This window comes from Vulpes vulpes, chromosome 14, assembly GCF_048418805.1.
Source record: "Vulpes vulpes isolate BD-2025 chromosome 14, VulVul3, whole genome shotgun sequence".
Taxonomy (NCBI): domain Eukaryota; kingdom Metazoa; phylum Chordata; class Mammalia; order Carnivora; family Canidae; genus Vulpes; species Vulpes vulpes.
The window spans coordinates 119,329,000-119,348,998 of NC_132793.1; the positions used below are offsets into that span (position 1 = coordinate 119,329,000).

A 19,999-nucleotide genomic window follows, 5' to 3' on the forward strand; every position below is an offset into this window, starting at 1 on the left:
AAATGCCGCCGGCCTTATTTCCTGTGGGTGCCTTCCCACCTTTAAAAACCTTAAATCAGCAAGACCACTATGGCGTGTTTTGAGTCTCTTTGCTGCCCTTTCTTGCTCTGAGACCCACTGTGCCAACTCAGGCCCTAAAACCCAGTTGGGGGTCTAAGAAGCAGAACCAGCCTGGTGGTCCATGGACCTCTTCTGGGCCAGGGGTTCAGAACGTCACACCCCGACGCTCATGGAATCCTCACAACCATCCCAGAAGAGGGGAGAGATGCGAGCCCCCAGGCCCAGGCAGAGGGGTAAATCCCCCAGGGTCCCAGGGCCCCCCTGGAGCAAAGCCCAGACACACCTGCCTGCAAAGTCAGGTTATCCCTGGAGACTCTTGGATGGAATTATACTTGGGATTCCTTCGGGACCTCAAAATAACCCCATAAGGTTGCAGGGTGGGCATCTGGCAGACAGAGACACTAGAAATCTGCTTAAACCAGAATCCCCCAGGGGTTCCCAGGTTCTCTGGCATGAGAACCGGCCCCAATGTCTGGGCGAAGCCTATGGCCGTGACCCTCTGCTGCCCCTGGGGGGACATGCCGGTTGTGCGGCCAGAGGCAAGGAGACTCTACATGGAGAAGGGATGATGCGGGAGGGTGACTCCTGCTTCCTCTCATCCTCTTGGGAGACAAAGCAGAAGAAGCTTCTAAATTGGCATCATCTGAAGAGCTGCCTGTCTCTTTGGGCCACTGTGTCTGATCCCCTCCAGGCCGGGGAGGGGCTGTTTCCCCATTTTTAGATATCTGCCCTGAGATCTGCCCTCTGGGGACTTCTGTGACTCTGGCCCGACTTTGTGGAGGTGGGGGGAGGGGAGGAGTTGGCTTCCTCTCTCCCAAGACCCGTCTCAGGCAACTGAAACCCACAGATGCCCTTTCTTCCTCTTCCTCTTCCTCCTCCTGGGGTGACCAAGGTTCAGGCAGGGATCCCCTCCTGGGTCACACTGTCCCCGCCGACCCCCGGCCAGGGCTGGAGCCTTCGTGTGGCTCCCACTGTGAGCTTACCCCTGTGACACAGAATGTGCAATTACAGGTTTTGCTCTACTCGTCTATACTCGTTTGGCAAACACGTGAAGTGCCCTATTCCATGGTGGGAACTGTCTTGGATACATTGATGCTGGTCCCTGAGCTCAAGGACTCCATGGTCACAGGGTGAATGCGCAGCAGGGGGGCAGGGCCCGACAGAGATGCCACACGCGTGGTTCTGAGTGGCACTCGTTTGTCTGCCTGGACCAAGGAGACGTTCCGGAGGGGCTGAGTGGGTGGCTGCGGCACCCAGGAGACCAGCTACCCCTTCCCAGCTACAGGATCAGGGTCCAGTGTCTGAATCTATCTCAGGCCCAGCCTCTCCACCCATAAAGTGATACTAACACAAAGAGACAAACGGGCCAGGTGTCAGCATGTGGCAGGCCAACCTTGCTTCCCACTGGGAGAGGAGAAAGACGCCCAAGAACACGTAACTGGTTTTGGCACAGAGCGCAGAGGAGTCATCTAAGATGAAGAGGTCCGGGGGACCAACCAAGGTCCTTGCTGGTGACATCACCAACCTAGTAGGCCCAACCTCACTTATCATTCCAGAGAGGGTCACCTTGTCCTTCCTAGGTCAGGTTTAGAGGAAGGTCTTCGGTGGAAAAAAATAAAGGCACCCCACCCCCATTCCACACACACACAAAGTGGGCCCCAAACTGAACTTTTCTTCCCTGGAAAAGCATTGGAAGGAGCTACTTATTGCATAGATGTGCCCACCTTGGGGGGACGGGGCAGAGAAGGGCGGCAGGAGGCAGAGCCTGTTCTTGCACTACAGAAATGGCAGTGCAGAAGGGAACAGCCCCGTGATGACCCGTCACAGAAAGAAGCCCCAGGGGCGGGGCACCCCACCTACCTTTTCTTCAAGCTCCTTCAGATGTCTCTTCTGGATCTCCAGCTTAGCCTCCAATTCTCGGATTCTCTGAAACACATGACCTCTTGCATCAGAAAAGGTAAAACCTCCAGGTTCAAAACTTCTTTACGCTTTATCGTGGTGTAGCATACAAGCAGGGAAGCATGCGAGTACGAGCGGGCAGCGTGCCTGGCTTTGTGCGTGTGCAGGGCTGTACCCCCACCGCCCGAATCCAGATAGAGGACCAGCACCGGGAGGCTCCTTGGGCCCCCGACCGCTGCCACTGAAGGCCGGTTTTGCCTGTTCTTGCGGTGCATGGACATGGAATCACGGTGTGGACTCTTGAGACAGGATCTCTTTAAAACAGAAGCATCGCGCCTGGACCAAGATACAGAGGCGCCCGGTGCAGGCTAGTGAAGATCATGGGTTTGAAGTGGCACCAGGAGATGCACTTGTGCAAGACCCACCTAGCTGGACCCGGGGAGCTGGGGCAGAGGAAGCGAGTCTGGGCAGTGCCTCCGCTGCCACATGCACCCCAGCCCCTTAGAAGCCCAATGAGCACAGGTGCTAGGATGGCCAAGCGTCCCGGTTTGCTCATGACATTTCTGGTTTTGCAACTGAAAGTCAGAGATCCCAGGAGACTGCCCCCCAACCCCCGCCTGCCCCTGCCGAGTCCTGGGAACCAGGAACAGCTGGTCACCCTGCCTGATGCCTCCTGGGGTGCTCACCCTCCCTCCGTGGTTTACCAGCCCATTCCTTCCAGCTCCACGCAGTGTCTCACCCAGGGGGACACTTTCACAGATTGTCACATGCCCAAGGGTCACCCCTCAGAGTGCTGACCGCTGCTCAGCCGGCTGCAGCCTTGCCAGGCCTGAATGTAGAGGGAGAGCTCACTCTTGGCGAGGGTGCTCAGGCTGCAGGGCGGTGATCCAGGGCAGGCCGCATTAGCACGTGGACCCTTAGGCTGGAGAAGCCTTTTGTGCATTCTGTAGGACAGTGTTCTCGTATCCGGGTCAGTGTCACTTGGGCTTGCAGATCACTGGGCCCCCCACTAGAGTTTTTGACTTGGTTTTGGGGGCTTGGGCCTGAGCAGTTGCACTTCCAGCAAGTTCCTGAGTGACGCAGTGGCTGCTTGTCTTGGGACTTTGAGAACCACCTCTATGGACACCCTCACCCGTTTAACAAATGTGGGTCAATATGCCTGGGACCCTAAGGGTTTTGTGGTCCAGCCAAGTTTCAGACAAAAGCATTTACACGGGAACCCAGATGGTGCCCTGGGTGAATACAAACACAGAGAAAATCAAGCAGGAGTAGGGATGGGGGCGGGATGCTGTTTTACGTGGGTGCTCCGGGCAGGTGGCGCTGGACCCCAGAGGGGAAAAAGGTGGGGCATCGAGCCAAGGGCTGGGGAGCCAGAGGAGTCAGAGCCCAGCCCAGCACCCACAGTGCTTTGCCAGACTCAGGATGGGGAAGGGAATTCCAAGCAGGGGAACAGAGTATGCGGAGACGCAGGGATGGGGGGAACGGGGGCAGAGCTCAGAGGGCCTGGAATGTCCTGATGAGGAGCTCGCAGATTTGGGGGTGTCATGGGGAGCCTGTGAAGGGTTTTAAGCAGGGAAATGATGAGGAGTTTGGTTTTGGAAAGATCACACTGGCAGAAACAGAACAGATTGGCACGGAGGACACAAGGAAAATACTTATCCTCAGATGTGAGGTGTTGGGCAAGTGATTCAGCCCATCCGGGCCCTGGTTTCCTTGTCTGTGGATTGTGGGTAATCGTGTTGCCCACATCTGAGGATCTAACAGGTGAGTCTGCACGAAGGGCTCAGAGCAGAGTCGGCATAGAGCGCGCACCCTATAAAGGATCAGGAGCCCCTACCTCTCTAATTCTCTTCCACTTGAGGGAAGCTGTGCGTACCTCAGTGAGGCTGTGATCATCCCCCAAGGCCCCCCTTGTAAGGTGAGGAGGCAGAGAGCACCCGAGAATGAGCACAGAACTCGGCTGGACCCTGGGCTGGGTTTCCAGCTGGTGAGTGCTGGGGAGTCACATAATCGCTTATACCTGAACCCCTCTTCTGTAACATCTGCACAGGGACCCCATGCTCCGAGGTGAAATGGGGGCCCTGGGGATGCAGGGGGGAGGCTCTTGTACACTACAGGGTCACGTGGAGGGGAGGGTGATGCTTTACAGCCTTCAGAGGACTTGTGAGAATTCCCCAGGAACAAGACAGAGCTTCTACCTGGGGGAAGGGGGGGAGCCCAGTTCCATAGGGCTGGGGGGCAGGCGGCTCTCCAGGCTGCATCTACATGGAAGCTGTAGGACAGAGGAGCCAGTCCCAGGCAGGTTGGGTCAGGGCAGGGAGGGGACACGGTAACCAGGGCCAGACCACACACAGCCTTGGATTCTATTCCAAGGGTGAAGGGATGACTGGAGGGTTTCAAGTAGGGAATGGCTCCTTTCTGCTTTTCAAGGGGCGGGGGGGCAGCGTCCCCTCCCCAGCAGAGCTCGCCCAGGTCCCCGGCTGCCCACTGTCACGTCTCCCTGTTGATCATGGCCAGGTGTGACTCCACAAGGTTCTCTCCTCTCCACATTCTTGAACAGGGCCTGGCACCTGACACCTGCCCGGTCAGCACGTGTGCATGAGTGCCTGGCAGGGATTATTGTGACAAAGTGACAGAATACAGAGTAAAGGTCGTGCCTGGTGGGAAAGTCAAGGGGGCAAATATTAACTCACGTGTGTTCAGGGCTTACTTTGTGGCAGGTGCCCTCCCAGCATTTTATATAAATTCTCCACCAACCCCAGATGGAGATGCGGCTATGACTGACCCCATTCTACAGGTCAGGAAACTGAGGCTCGGGATACACTATAAGTCAGGGCGAGATTCGAATCCAAACTTACCTGACCCAAAAACCTGTGTCCCTAATGCCACCCCATAGCTTTCCGTCTATAACCAAAATGCTGCTTTTTATGGTCCCGGAAGGGAAAAAAAAAATCACTGTGATGTGTGTTTGACATTCTTGGGTCCTTGAGCTTCTATTCCCGTTGAAGGGGGGAAATGTGTTTTTTTTTTCAATATCCCTTTTTTAAATGCCAAATTTCTGAGGATTCTATCGAATGCGAACAGAAGAGATGATTGCAAAGGGCAAAGAGGAAACCTCAGGGAATTAATCCAATGTGGAGGCCGGGACACTGGCTGTGAACTCAGCTGGCCACGATGGGAAGAGCCACTGCTTCCTGGGCGGCTGGCTGGCTGTTCCTCAGCTCTTGTGGCCTCTGTGCCTCTGTCTCCCCATCTCCTAAACCAGGTCAAAGACTTAATTAAATAGTTGAGGGCTTTACAAACCGTGGCATAATCTACTAGCTGGTGTTTGAATGATGCCCGTGACAACTACTGTGTCAGGTTCTTAAAAATCCTATATTCAGGGGGATCCCTAGGTGGCTCAGCGGTTTGGCGCCTGCCTTTGGCCCAGGGCGCAATCCTGGAGTCCCAGGATCGAGTCCCACATCAGGCTCCTGGCATGGAGCCTGCTTCTCCTTCCTCCTGTGTCTCTGCCTCTCTCTCTGTGTCTATCACAAATAAATAAAAAATAAATCTTAAAAAAAATCCTATATTCAGCGGCTACTACTTTTGAAAATTACAGCTTACAGACAAGCGCAGTCAACCCATTACTGCCATAGGGCCTTTGTACTTGCTGCTTTTTGCGCAGACCCCAACGATTTACCCCCTCACATCATTTCACGCCCTCTTACCCTTTCTGACATCCGAGGTGCTTATATGTGTTGTGAGTCTCCTCACTGGCTTCTAAGACCCTGCTCTCCAGGAAAGCAGGGACTTGGCTCACTGCCCCAGTTCCAGGGGCCAGACCGGTGCCTGGCACATGAGAGGTACTCGACTGGTAAATAACCATCGAAGGAAAGCAGGAAGCCACAAAACCTCGCTTTTGCCAACACATGGTTGTTTCTGGGCTTGCGGGCAGGAAACTCTCCCCTCTGCCTGGGCATCAAACCCAAATGACCAACTCCAGAAAATCCTGTTACAGGGAACAGATGTGCTCTGAAGTCTGAGTGTCCTCTACATTTTTGTAAATCTCGGAGCCCCGAGATGCCAACTGGGGCTCCCACGCCTGCTGCTGTCACACGTGTGGCGCTCGGCAGGGACCGGGAGCAGCCAGCAGCGAGCGCCGTGGTGTCCAGATAACCCTGTGCCACGTTGGGAGAGTCTGGCCAAGCACTTCCACCTGCAGGGGGCATGGGACCCTCGAGGCACAGCCCGGAGGTGGAGCTGCTCCACACCGCCCAGAGTACAGATGAAGAAGCACCGAGTCCAGAGCAAGGAGGCATGGGGGGGGGGGCCCGTCCTCAGAATTCTTTGGCACGGTGCGACAGAGGAGAGGCTCATCTGGTCTGAGTCAGGGCAACGGGGTGAGGGAAGGAGGGCAAGGAGGAATGAGAGCTCATTCCCTTCCAGAACCAAAAAGGCAAGGAGACCCTGCTGTGGAGAACAATCTCCACCCGCCCTCTCCCCCCATCCTTCCCTTTCCCTTCTCCCCCCGCACCCCCCTGGCCATTTGAGGGCACAGACAGGAGACCGTCTGCAAGCCAGGAAGAGCCCTCCCCAGCAACCAGATCCCAGATCGGCCAGTCCCTTGCTCTTGGGCTTCCAGCCACTAGAGCCGTGACCCACAGATGTCTGTTGTTGAAACCCCCAAATGTGGCATTTTGTTACGGTGCCTGAGCAGATGGAGACAGGCCCTTCCTGCCCTCCGGAACCCACAGCCACGGATCTCCATTTACAACTCCCCAAAACGGAGCAACTGTAAACTGGACCCTGTTACGTGCAGAATCCGATTCTGTAGGTCTGGGGTGGGGCCCGAGAGTCCGCGTTTCCAGCAGGTCCCAGGTGATGCCGCTGCCACACTTGGAGCAGCAGGAGCGGACATCCATCGGGCTTGTCATATAAGGAGAGTCCTCCTTTCATTGACCGCCCACCGTGCTCCGGGCACAAGCTAATCAACTTGTATGTCTTGTCTCAGCAAAGCCTCGGAGGGCACGTCATTCAGTGACTCGTCAGCGTTGGCTCATGCGCGCATCTCCCTCTATTTTAACAGACGTGAGGACAGTTTTCACATTCGGAGGGGAAGGGTGCCCACCGTGGACCTTCAGCAGAACTTTCAACTAATTTGAAAATGATCCAGAGATACAGGAGAAGCGATTTCCAGCCTTGGGTCAAGCCATTAACTCTTCCCACGCTTAGGTACGTGAGCAAATGTAAAAGGAAGTGACTGGTCCACGTGATCTTCACTAACACTCCAAAACCTTCGTATTTTAAGTGATTTTTCTCTCTTTAAGAGGTCCTTGTCCCCAATCTCCCCACACAGGCAGCTTGGCTTGCAGCTTTTTTTTGTCTCTCTTTCTTTCCATTTTCTTTCTTTCTCTCTTTCTTCTTTTTTAAATCACTCCACTCCCTTCCTTTCTTAGCACTTGGAACACGGTGCTTTCCTAGGAGTCACGGCCGAAAGCCGCATTGCCCTGTGTCTTTGAGGTGTGCTCCCTGCCTTATCATATATTCCAGACTTAGACCATAAGAAGCACCTTCGTGCATGAGATTTGAACTCTTGAGTCGGGTAATGGCTTTTTGGTTTTAAACACACAAATTTCGTTCTACTTGGAGCTGGATTTTCTGAACAATCCCTCCATCCCCTGCACATTCAGCCAGCAAACCCCACAAAGGAGGCACAGTGCTGGCCATCAGATACAGGTCAGCACCCAGCTTCCCTGTCTGGTCTTACTGCTGCTACACCTACCTAGTCATGGTCTACACTCGGCAATACAAATAGCTGTCTACACTTGCTGGGAGCACTTCACATGTAAGAGTTCATGTAAACCTACAACATCCGAGTAAGTAGGCATTATTTCCATCCTCACAAGGAAACCGAGGCCCAGAGCGGTTAGGCCTTGGCCAAATCACTTGGCCAAGTCCACACAGCTAACAACCAGGAGAATAGGGTTCAAAGCCACACCATCTGATCTCAGTGTTTGTGTTTTGCAACCCCTCTGCCACCCCAAACTGGCCACACCACGCTGCACTGCTGTCTGAAATGCTAGTCCCCTTTGGCGGCCACCTGGCATCTTCCTATTTATCTTCAAAACCTGGTTCAGCTGGGCCCTCCACTGGGCACCTTCCCAGCCTCCGGGAAGGAGACCCTCCCCTGCATGTCTTTGCAGGTGCATTCTAGCACATTCTAGCACGAGAGCCTCAGCCACATGGGTTGGTCCAGATCTGTGCTGTGTTTGGGCTCCCCACCAGGCTGGGGGTGTCCCCAGGCCGCTCTTCACGGTACCATGTGACCGTCACAGAGGTGGCTGAGAGGCAGTGTCCTTGAAGGCAAATGCCCACGCCTATATCCCTGTGCCAAGATCTTGATGGTACCCGTCAGAAGCCCCTCTTCCCCCCTTCCCTCCCTGCTCCATCCTGCAATGCCCCTCCCGTCAAGGCTGACCATGACTCTGGTCACTGTCACTGCAGATTCTTGGGCTGCATCCTCAGTGGCTTGCCCTGAGCCAGCAACTTGCCCACCCACCTGCCACAAGGATTCCAAGACCTCCCCTCTCCCTTTTATCACCCCCGGCCCCCTGCTGTGCCTCCTCATGAACAGTGTGGCCTGAGCTCCCTCAGATCTCGAGGTGGCCCTGGGAGTGGGCACAAAGCTGCAGCTTCACCACTGTCACCTCCTTCCCCTCTCCCATCCCCACCTCCTCCCCCTCTGCTCAGAAGCCTGAGCCTCAGCCTCACCTCCCCACTGGCCTCACTCATCCCTTCTGCACATCAGACCTCCTCAATCAATGGATTGATGCCTGTCCCTTCACCTCTCTCTAACCTCTCACCCCCCTTCACCCTCGCTGTTCCAATCTGCTCAGGAATCTCCCCAGTAATGGAAGCTCTCCCTCCCTCTACACGGGGTGTGTGTGCGCACACCTGTGCCCTCTGGCTGTGCACACATTGCTTCAGAGCCCGGGTGCTGGGGAGCAGATGAGCAGATGCCACCAGCACAGAGAGGGCAGCGCGGGGACGGAGGGGACAGCCAGGCTGGGGTCACGGGGGCTGCCTGCCTGTCTTGTCAACCAAACCAAGCCTTGAATGAGGAGCCCTCCCAGTCTGATGGTGCCCCCTCCCCTTCACCATCTCTTTTCACTCCAGCACCGCATGACGTCTGGCTGTGCCCCACCCCCCTGCGTGCTTTCCTCCAATCCACGGGGGGGGGGGGGGGGGGGGGGGGGGGGGGCTGTGCTGTCTTCAGACAAGACTCTCCCCTGCCCCTTCCTGATGTCGCCTCCCCGCTGCTCACCCCGGTCCTTCCTCACCAGTGGGACTCCCTACCAGCTGTGTGACCTTCAGGCACGTGCCTTAACCTTCTTGAGCTCCAGTGTTCTCATCAGAACAGACATCACGATCCCCACCCTGCAGGGGGACACCTCCCACGGCCGCAAGGTCTCTGATGGTGAGCACCCAGCAAGTGTTGGAGCATCTGCTGCTGCCTCGTCATGCCCATTATCACCCTGGAGTCCTGGCAGCCTGGTTCCCTGCGTGCCGGGCAGCACGTGACACTCACACGGGGCCCCAAACCTTGGAATATGTTTAGGTTTTCAGAGTTAACAACTAACACGGCTACCAGGTCCAGTCTTCGCATTGGCCGTCATCACAAAATACAGCAAAAGAAAGCAAACCTGTTCAGCTACACCTCCTGGTTTGATGAACCTGATGTTCAAATAGAACACAGATGCTGGAAGGAGAGGGCCAGGGGACACGGGCCCTGGCTTGAGCAACCACTCAGCAGGGGGTGGGCCCTATCGCTGAAATGTGTACCAGAAAACTGGTTTGCATATGCCGCGCCCCTCTGCCGAGAATGCACCTGCTGCGTTGTGAGGACACCCACGAGAGGACATGCCCTGCTTCACGGGAACCGCGCTCTGCTGCCAGCTGGCCATCAAACATGCCTGGAACACCCAGGTGCCCGTCAGAGGGGTCAGAGGCTGGGGAGAGGGCAAGAGGCACCTTGTGCCCGCCACCCGCCCCTCACCTGCTGGGCCTGCTGCAGCAGCTCCATGCGCTCCCGCAGGACCTGGCTGTCGAACTCCCGGCTCTGCCTCAGGATCTGCCTGCGCACCTTCTCCACGGCGGCCTGCAGGTCCTCCCGCTGGCCCTCGCTCAGCGCCTCGCTGGCCCTCCGCCCTGGCTCTTGCTGCAGCGCGTTGTACAGCGTGGCCTCCAGCTCCTGGATTTTCTGAGTGGCCCAAATCACAGACAGTGGAAGATCACAAATGGGTGGACGGTAGCGGCCAGGACACTGCAGCTGCGGGGGGCAGAGCTGGCCATCTCAGGCAGGGAGGGGAGCGTGCAGGGGCCTAGCAGAGCAGCCAGCAGGCACGGGCGGGGGAGGGTGGGGGGAGCGGGGGAGCCCTTGCAGCCCCGTGCACGCTCTTTTGAGAACATGTCTAACTCTATTCAATCAAGATGCCCTACTCTGTGCAGGACAGGACAAGGGCTATAAGAAGAAATCATCAGAACTGCCCCTTGAAACGTGCGATTCAAAGAGAGGTTTGGCTCCGCCAGTTTTCAGTCCCCATTTATTCCACCCACCCCCACCTTGGGAACAGATCTCCCCTTTTATCGTGGGCATCAGTGGGAAAATATGTCTCAAATCGCACACACACGTGGTTTTCAGCCAGCTGGTTCGGAATGCCACTGTAATCTAGAGCGAGTGGTGACAATGTTCTAACCGTGCCCTCCCTTTGTTAGCAAAGCAGATGAGAGATTAGTGGCCAACCGAAGGCTCCTTGTGAAAGGCGAGAGTTTTAATCGTTAGAGGAAGTTATTTCTTTTCTACTTCACCCCCAAGACACTTAAATATAGTTACCTCATGGGAATATCTAGGGACAAAAGAGAAAATTATCTCCTTTTCTGCTTCCCTAAGTCCCCACCCACATCGTCCTCAAACACAAACCCCATCCTGGGCCAGGCTAACTGTCCCTCTGGTCGTTGTCACTGCAAATTCTTGGTCTCCACCCTCCGCAGCCAGTCCTACACCAGCAACCTCCGCACTACAGGGCTTCCAGCTGAAAGATCTAGGAACTAGGGAATGGATCCCTGTCTTCCTAAGACCATTTGACCAATGTTCAGTTTGGATGGAAACTGCCAAGAAGAGGTGAGAGGTGGCTTGAGGCAGGAGTGGGGGGTGAGGGGGATGTTACTCTGGCAAGCTTCTGCTGCCATCTGGCACCACCCCCACCCTGCCCTGCCTCTAGACCCATCAGGCCAGAGCCAGTCTTGACCTACAGGCATCATCACCGCACCTCTCCTGACCCCAAAGGACCCCCTTGGGAAATGAGAGGGTGGAATTCTGTCCCCTGGCACAGCCCAGGGGTCCCCATGTGGGCTCCACACAGAGCCAGAGCCTGCCAGCACCCACTGGCTCACCCCCTCCCCATTCAGCGGCTGAGCTTCCAGGACACCTCAGGCCACCAGCTTCCAGCAAGGACCCTGCCACTCAATTCCAGAAGACCCACTGTGGACCTGCCCCATCTCACTCAGTGCAATGATGAAGGAACGCCAGCTTGCATGCGGCACCTGCCATCCTCACTCCTGCCCGGGCACAGGGCACCATCACCGTGTTATTCCCTGACCGTTCATGCCCATCCAGCACGGCATCAGAATGCAATCACACCTCGGGCCTCCAACCCCCCTGAGGCTTTGGAAGGAATGCAGTTTCTACATGGTGGCACGATCAGCTCTCCCAGGGGCCTCCTCTGCAGAACCAGGACTCGGAGGGCCCCTCCCCACCAGGGCCTTCCTGCAGACTGTACTCCAACAGCAAAGGGTGGACACCAAGCTTTTCCAAAATGTGTTGAAAATCACCAGTCCTGCCAAATGTCCCTTGAAAAGACAGCCCACGACCCAGTGAGCTTGGCCAAGTACTTGCTTACATCCCTCTCAGAGCCCCGGCCCATCCTTCAACCTTCATCAGATTAAGGGCCCAAGAAACCCTTCAGAGTTTTCCAAACTTGGCCCATTGCCTTCGATGCCTATGGATCTCCTTAAATCACGTTCCTCATAACTTTCTGGGAAATGCTAGGGAGACAGATGAGGCGTAGTGTGAGAAAGGTGTTCACAAAAGGATAGAGTCAAGGCAAAACCAGTGAGGGAACAGTTGAGTGTGAGCAATCCTCCCAGAGAAGGAGGAGACATTTCTATCTTTAAATTGCCCTCTGCACCATTAGAACATCTTGTGCCCAAAAGGAAGCGCTAGGAGGTTAAATGTGTGGTCCCGGTGAGGCTCGGTTCCCGGGACCTGTTACTTCTCTGGCCCAGGGCTCAGAACCCAGATGCCGATGGTCTTGGGGAGGTGGGCCAGCCCCCGTGCCCAGGCTACTGGCTCTCCGTCTTCCCAGACATGCTCACGGAAAACGAGGGTTTGCGATCTTTTTTTTCAGTTGTTGACTCTGCATGATTTAGGTACAAACTATTCCATAAAATGATTTTTAACTACAGATGACCAGGACAAAGAATTGCTAGAGACTTTGTGGACTGTGCTGCTTCTTCCTGCAAGAAGGGACGCTGAACTCTCCATTCTCTGTGCTGGGGGACACCTGGTGGGGCCTGTATTATCTCCCTGTCTCACTCGGTGGCCAGAGAGTCCTCAAAGTCATATGACATGTGAACTAGGATGGGATCTCAGTTTTAGCTCATCACCAGGAAGCCCGGGACAAATTTCTGACCCAAACACAGTATGGCATAGGACCTCACAACAAGTCAGTTTTATTCTGATGACCACCGGCCCCTGCTTTCAATGTTTTGCCTCCCTGTTCCTTGGCGACTTACCCTCGTTCTTGTTCACAGGAAAACTTGCTTTGGAGTTTTATGCACAAACAAGCATTTATGTATAACAAACACCTAAGAAAGACAGCTTCTTCTCACTTGTCTCAAACAATTACTAGAGTTGAATAAGCATGCCTAAAGAAACCATACAGCTAAGTGATTTTTTGGAAAATCATGATTGATTTGGACAAAAGTGACAATTTCCCTTGAAATGAAGTACAGTCATTCCGGGCAGAACAGAGACAGGGCATTTTGATGGCACCCACATGGCACCAGTGGGGCCCATAAACATGGCATGAGCCCCAAAGGGAAACATAGCCTCTGAGGTCGAGTCTAACAAGCCAAAGTGACCAACCCACTTCTGGTCCTACCAGGTAAGCCTGGTCGAGGGCTTCCTTCCTGTAGTCCAGCTCCTCCTCCAGGTAGCCCTTCTGCCTGCTGAACAGGTCCTGAAAAAGAGGAGCCCCCCCCCAAGACCAAGATCAGCATGAGAAGCTGTCCCAGCGAGGCTCTTCAGAGCCCACCTACTCACCTCTGCCAGAGAGTGACAGTCCCACCAAGCTGAGGACCCACCAGGTGCTCAAGTGGGAAGGAAGTGATGGTCTGTCCTCCCCGCCCCTCGCATGAGTCTTCCTGCAGGAGACTTGCAGACCCAGGGAGACATGATCAAGCCTGTCCCACCTCCTCTTGGCTTCCCTTCCTCCTGGGTGCCTGACTGCACCAAAGCGACACCCCTCCAACCCAGTGCCCAAGCAGGAATCCTTTTCAGTTCCTCTTGTCTCATCCTGATGGGCCCTGAAGACCCATCTCAAGAGTTCTCAGATGTGGCTCTTCCTCCTCACATGGACGGCATCCCCCACCTCTTGACTAGTCTCACTGCTGTGTGCCTCCTTCCCACGCCCGGTCACTCCTCCAGTCCCTGCAAGCATGGTCCATCCAGAATACAAATCTCTATTACTGATTGGAAGGATCCCAAGGCAGGAGCTCATCTACTGCAGGCCCTTGGCTTCACAGATGAGGAAACAGGACCGGAGAAGATCAGTGCCTTGCCCTAGATGCCACAGTGTCCTGGTGGCAGAGGAGGGACTAGATTCCAAGCCAGGGCTCTCTCACACCCTCATGCTTCCAGGCTGTAAGCGATTCCTTCTCCCTTCTGTTTTCACCTCCCACTTCTATTTGCAAAACTTGAATTGGTCTTTGAAGACTCAAGAACGATTTCTTCTGGGAAACCCTCTCTGACATCCTCAGGCTGGGTGAAAGAGACCCCCTCTATGCCATAGCCCCCTGGTGAATAACCACCACCGCCGCCATTTATCAGGTACCTGGACGCACCAAGCACTGTGCAAAATTGTGCATCTCACATCTCTCATCCATTTGCTTACTCACTTACTCACTTACTCATTCACTCACTCATCCCTACAGCCCAGCAGGTGGAACTTGGAATCCCCCACTTAGCAATGAGGAAATGAAGGGCCAATGTATCTTCCCAAACTCTCATGGCCATTAAGGAGGCCAGCAAAGCTGGGAGGACCATCTGGGTGTCTCTGGAGCCACTGGGCCAAGTGCCTCAGCATTGCCCACATGTTACTCTAACGTCCTCAGGCTACATGGGGCTGTTGGCTCATGAGCACACATTCCCACAGCCTTGTGGGCAGGTATAGCTCCTCAAGGCAGGGAGCCTGCATATTCATCACCAGACCAGTAACCCTGGCATGGCACTGGGATAACAGAGGTTCCAAAAATACATATTAAGTGAATGAGTGAGTGAGTGTTAGAGTAAGTGAATGGATGACAATTACCTGGAACAGTCATTACAGAAAAAGCAAAATTTCAAAATGCAAGCAAATAAATGCATACAACAGTACACGCAAGAAGGCACCTGGGTGGCTCAGTTGGCTGAGCATCCGACCCTTGATTTTGGCTCAGGTCATGATCTCAGAGTCGGGAGATCAAGTGTGCTGGGCGTGGAGTCTGCTTGAGATTCTCTCTCTCTCCCTCTCCCTCTGCCCCTCCCCCTGCTCATTCTCTCTCTCTCTCTCTCTCTCTCTCTCTCAAATAAATAAAAAAATAAAATCTTAAAAAAAATAATACATGCAAGACCCCCCTGGGAAGGAAAGTGCACCCTTTCCACCCTCCTGCCTCCCAGAGGGCTGTCTTTTACCTTTTCCCTCTCCAGGTCCAGCATCTTCTGAGTCAGGGCCGCCTCAGTTCCCTCTATTTGCTTCAGCCACTGGAAAACAGCAGGGACAGAGGGCCAGGGCATGAGAACCCATGCCGGCCGGGGGCCTCCCACCAAAGCTGAGTGCACAGGGGCCTCCTCCTCAACGAGGCTCCTGGCCTCCCCGGCCCATCTCAGCATGGCCTTCAGGGCCATGAAACAGGGCCATTGTCTGTACACGTGTTCAGCTTTGACAGATGTTTGCTCAGGGATCAATCAGGTCTTGGATATACATGCATGTGTGCGTGTGTGCGTGCGTGTACCTGTGCATGAGTGTCAGTATGTGTGTCCCATTGCATCTGAGTGTCCAGGAGGGAGTTGGTGTGCATGCCGTGGGAGCCTGACTCAGCACACAGTGGGCCCCTGGGTGCATCTGGGGGCTCTGCGGCTGGGTGGCTGAGTGTCACTGAGGTCTACTGCTGAGTGCTGTGATGGTGGCTTCATGCTGGGGACCTCATCCAGCCCTTCACTCCCGCCCCATGGCATAAGCAGCATCACCCGTTTTATAGGTGAAGACATGGATGCCTAGTTAAATCACTTGTCCAAGGTCACACAGGTGGGCCATGGGGATTTCTAACCCAGCCTGCAAAACTGCAACCCCTGCAGTGGCACCCCCGATCGGCCAGGTGCACTGTGGAGTGAGGGGTGTGCTGAGTCCCAGGGCACGAGGGTGCTGAAGTAGGCCAGCGAGCATCCGCCAAGGGCAGGTGACAGGGACAGTCTGCCTCTTCCTGGGTCTGGGCTGGTGGTGAGCAGGAGGCGGGCAGCTGTTTCTCAGGACGGAGGTATGTAGGTGTGTCTTTATGAGGAGCCCACCCAAGAGATGGGCTGGTGGGTGGACCTGTGAGGGGGTTGGAGGGGGTGTCCGAGGGCAGGGGTGTGTCCATGCTTGACAGTGTGTGTGAATGTGTGCATTCAGCACAGTACACAGCCTCCTTGCCTCCAGCCTGGGGACTGCGCCCCCCTTTCCTAGCCTCCCAGCCCCGCTTAGCAGCCCCATGATCCTCCTGGCTTTTCTTCTCCTCCCCTGCCTGAGGCTCCCCCTCCCCTTGCAGCCCTGCCCTTGGCTTCCCCCCTCGCTCCTCCCCCGCCCCATGGGTTCTGCGTGCCTCTGTGCTCCCTCAGCTCTCTGCAGTATCTCCCTGCAGCCCAGACAGCCCCCACGTCTCCCTTGATGCCTCCCGAGCCTCCCTGGTCCCTCTGATGGGGAAGAGGCCACTTTCACCCAAACCAGGACGCAGGGAGCAGCCTTGATTTCTCCATCCCCTCCCCTTTCCCTTCTCCCTTCCACACGTTGGTCCCACCTGCTCCTGCTTCAAACACCCACCTGCTGCACACCACGGCCACCACCCCTCCACACTGCTGTCTGGACAAAAGCCCTCTCTGCTTTCAAGCACAGGTCCTCTCAAAACCCCAATTGTGCTGAAAGCCCTCAGGGACACCCCATCACTCCTGACACTGCTGGACCCCAGCCAAGCCAGCTTCGCCTCAGGGCCTCTGCACATGCTACTGTCCCTACCTGGAATGCCACTACCTCTCCCACCGCTGGCCTCGGCCCCAGGCCTTCTCTGAGCTAACAGCTATTCAGCCTTCAGGCCTGAGTTGGCTGTCGCCTCCTCCAAGAAGCCCGCCCTGCTTCCTGAGTGTCCGTGGGGTCAGGTGCCCTCAGCATCCCTCCAGCATCCTACCAATGGCTCTCACAAGCACTCACCTGACCAATTACTGTTGTCTGTTTCCCTCCCACAGAAGCCCGAAGGCAGGGACCATATCTGACATGTTGTTACACCTCCTTACCCAGCACGGGCCTGGAATGAAGCATGTGCCCAGCAAACGTTTGCTGAATGAGGGCAGAACATAAGAGTGTGGAGGTCTGGCGGGAGGGACGGGGTGGATGCTGGTTCCATGGAGGGAACGAGACTAGATAAAGCTGTGATCACACGGCTTCCCCCAACATCAGAGTGAGCTTGGCTCCAAGAGTGGACCCCCTGAGCCAGCAGCAGAAGCATGTGCCCAAAATAGAGCATTTTGCTAGATGTTGTTGAGGATGCACAATGCCTTACAAATAGATAAGCATATTTTTGGCGGGAAATGAAAAATGTTTCATTTTTAATATCCTAAGACAAGCAGTCCTAAAATGATTAAAACTTAAGTGGAAAAGAAATCAAAACTCAGTTTTGAATCATTACAACAAGCTGCTCTTAGAATAGGTTTAGAATATGGTGTCCATTTTCTTCTTACTGTTAAAAAAAAAAAGATTGACATGCATCTTATGCATAGAAAGAAAAAAATTGACAAGTGCTTCTTGGCAATTGAAAGAGTAAAATGAGGGCAGAAAACACTGGCCATGAGCATCCTGCGCTTGTGACGTCATGAATTTTGTATGGAGGAGAGTCCACCAGGTAGACCCCGGGCCACGCCCAGAGAGTAAGCACCCAAATACAAATGGTTTGCACCATCCTCCAGGAGGGAGAGGTGTGGGGACACCTGTCCCCCCAAGCCCTCTGGGGAGAAGTGAGACAGCCTACAGGGGTACAGAGAGGACATTCTGTAGGAAGCCAACTCTTTGCCCACAGGTGCAGGGCCCCAGAGCTGAGGGCTCTCTCCTCTAAGACCCAACTCTCCCTTGGAGACAGTCCTGAGACCTTAATCCCAGGCCAACTATTGGAAAGCTTGACTGTGGCCACAGGCCTACGCTGAATTCACTCACCCATTGCAACCAGTGAGAACACAATTTAAAAAAAAAAAATCTTCCATCTGTCTGATTGGTTTTTACTATTTCTCAACTAGTTTTGAACTTGAAGGAGCTTCATAAAGAAGTGTGACTCGGGCTCCTGGCTGGCTCAGTTGGTTAGGCATCGGACTCTTGATTTCAGCTCAGGTCATGATCTCAGGGTTGTGGGATTGGGCCCCATGTTGGGATCTGCACTAGGGGTGGAACCTTGGGATTCTTGGGATCCTCTCTCTCCCTATCCCTCTGCCCCTCCCATCACTTCTCTCTCTACATCTCTAAAAATAAATAAATAAAATTAAAAAAAAAAAAGCAGTGTGATTCATGACCACCTGTAAACCCTCAGATGTCCTAGGTTCAAGTTCCTTTGCTGGGCATGTGCTGTGGGCAGAGGACATAGGGTAAGGACAGATGTGGCTCTGACCTTGGACTCTGCTAACCATCAAGAGGGAATGGGGCTCCCCAGGCAAGGATAGGAGCAAGATAAGCCCCCAGAGTAAGGTGCCCTGGCAAAGTCATCCAGGAGCACTGTGTGACACTCCTAATTAGAGTTGCACCTCACGTATATGCTACAAAAACAGCACTGTGCCTCCAAATAATACCTCAGTTTAGTCAGATACTGACACTGAGTGACAATTTTTAAAACAACATGCATTTGGTGGATGCCTGGGTGGCTCAGTGATTGGGCGCCTGCCTTCGGCACAAGTTGTAATCTTGGAGTCCTGGATTGAGTCCTGCATCAGGGTCCCCAGAGGGAGCCCGCTTCTCCCTCTGCCTGTGTCTCTGCCTCTCTTTCTGTGTCTCTCATGAATAAATAAATAAAATCTTTAAAAAAAAATCATGCATTTGGTGTGTGCGTGGGGGGTGGGGCTCCAATCCCACCGTCAGCTCAAGAGCTCCAACTCATGCATGCTTGCTCAAGACTGTCCCCATTCCAGCGCTGATATCTCCACATCCCAGGAACCCTAGGACCAGGCAAACTGGGCAGTCTATTTTGGCTGGGGAGGGGGTCCTGTCAGGGCTCTCAGCTGGCCCTGCAGCTGGTCCCACCTTTCCTCTTGGGGCCACTCTCAGCACCAACATTCCCTGTAGGGGGACATCTAGCACTCCCAAACCTACAAGATCTTTAGACACAAACCTGTGGCAGGGCTGGCATCTCCTAGACCCAATTTGAGAAAATGGGAAAATTCTGGTGTGAGCCAGTGCTCAAGGACTGTCCCAGCTGGGGAGTGGGCCCCTCTCATCTGCACCCAGTTGGCTGGTGAAGCTGGGGGTGGGGTGATGGGTCAAAGAAGACAGTTGCTGTGGGCCACACAGGGACTCAAAGGGGTTGCATCGCTAATCTCGCACAGTTGCTGAGAGGAAAAGGAACAGATCTGAGGTGGGGGACCTGAGGCTGCAGGTCTGGACACCCACTATTTGCCAGGCTGTGGAGCAGAATGTATCAGGGAGGGTCTGGGTGGGAGAAGGAAGTGGGGGCTACTCTCAGCAAGGCTGTGAACTCCCTACAGTGTATGGCCTCCCGAAGAACAAACTCCCATACATTGGGGGTTGAAGAGAGGGAGGCCCCCAGGCCTGCTGCCCAACCCCACCCCAAACCAGCCACTCAAGTCACAGATGATTCCTGCTCTTGATTCACCATCTTCCATTGTTGGCTAAACCCCTTTGCCCTGGATACTTAGTAGCAATATTTGGTTCTGCTTAAAAATGCCATGTCCTGGAGTCCCAACTCTAGCCCTGCAAGGTCTGTAGACTCAGTTTCGTGGCTCTGAGTGATCCAGAGACCAATCTGCGAAGGCCCCTGCAGTTGGCAAGTGGTGGGCCAGGAGTCCACCCAGGAGGGGCCTCCCAGGGGATGAAGAAGGAATTGCTGGGCCTGACATCACCATATCCTCCAGGGAATGCTCAGTGCTAAACTGAGTCATGAGTGTTTACTAGGGACTTGATGTAACACTCCCCAGAGCACTGCTAGCGGAGGCTAGGCCGTCACGTTTGGATACGTTGGTGAGAGGGAGGTTTACTGAATGTGAACCATGTGCCTAATGCTGTGCAGTCACCTGCCGCTAATGGGCCAGCAGCCAGCCAGTGTGAGTCAGCATCACCCCCTGTCCACCTGGGGACGTAGGCTCAGCCAGGTGAAGTGACTTGGGAAGTAACTTACCTCCTGTGTGACCTCGGGCAAGGCTTTGCCTAAGTCTGTTCCCAAAACCTAGTATCCTTCGCATGACTAGGGAGGAAGGACAGTAGTCCAGGGAAGAAAA

General features: G+C 54.6%; 1 protein-coding gene across 2 annotated transcripts in view; it reads right to left on the reverse strand.

Moving 5' to 3' along the window:
* JAKMIP1 (janus kinase and microtubule interacting protein 1) overlaps nucleotides 1-19,999 on the reverse strand; it is a 142,161-nt gene that overhangs the window by 4,219 nt on the left and 117,943 nt on the right. For both annotated transcript variants that reach the window (XM_072737805.1, XM_072737806.1), the window contains 4 exons: nucleotides 14,954-15,022; nucleotides 13,164-13,241; nucleotides 9,998-10,201; nucleotides 1,921-1,986 (listed from right to left, as the gene is read on the reverse strand). In XM_072737805.1, coding sequence (XP_072593906.1) covers nucleotides 1,921-1,986; nucleotides 9,998-10,201; nucleotides 13,164-13,241; nucleotides 14,954-15,022 — 417 coding nt within the window. The remainder of the gene's footprint in view (nucleotides 1-1,920; nucleotides 1,987-9,997; nucleotides 10,202-13,163; nucleotides 13,242-14,953; nucleotides 15,023-19,999) is intronic.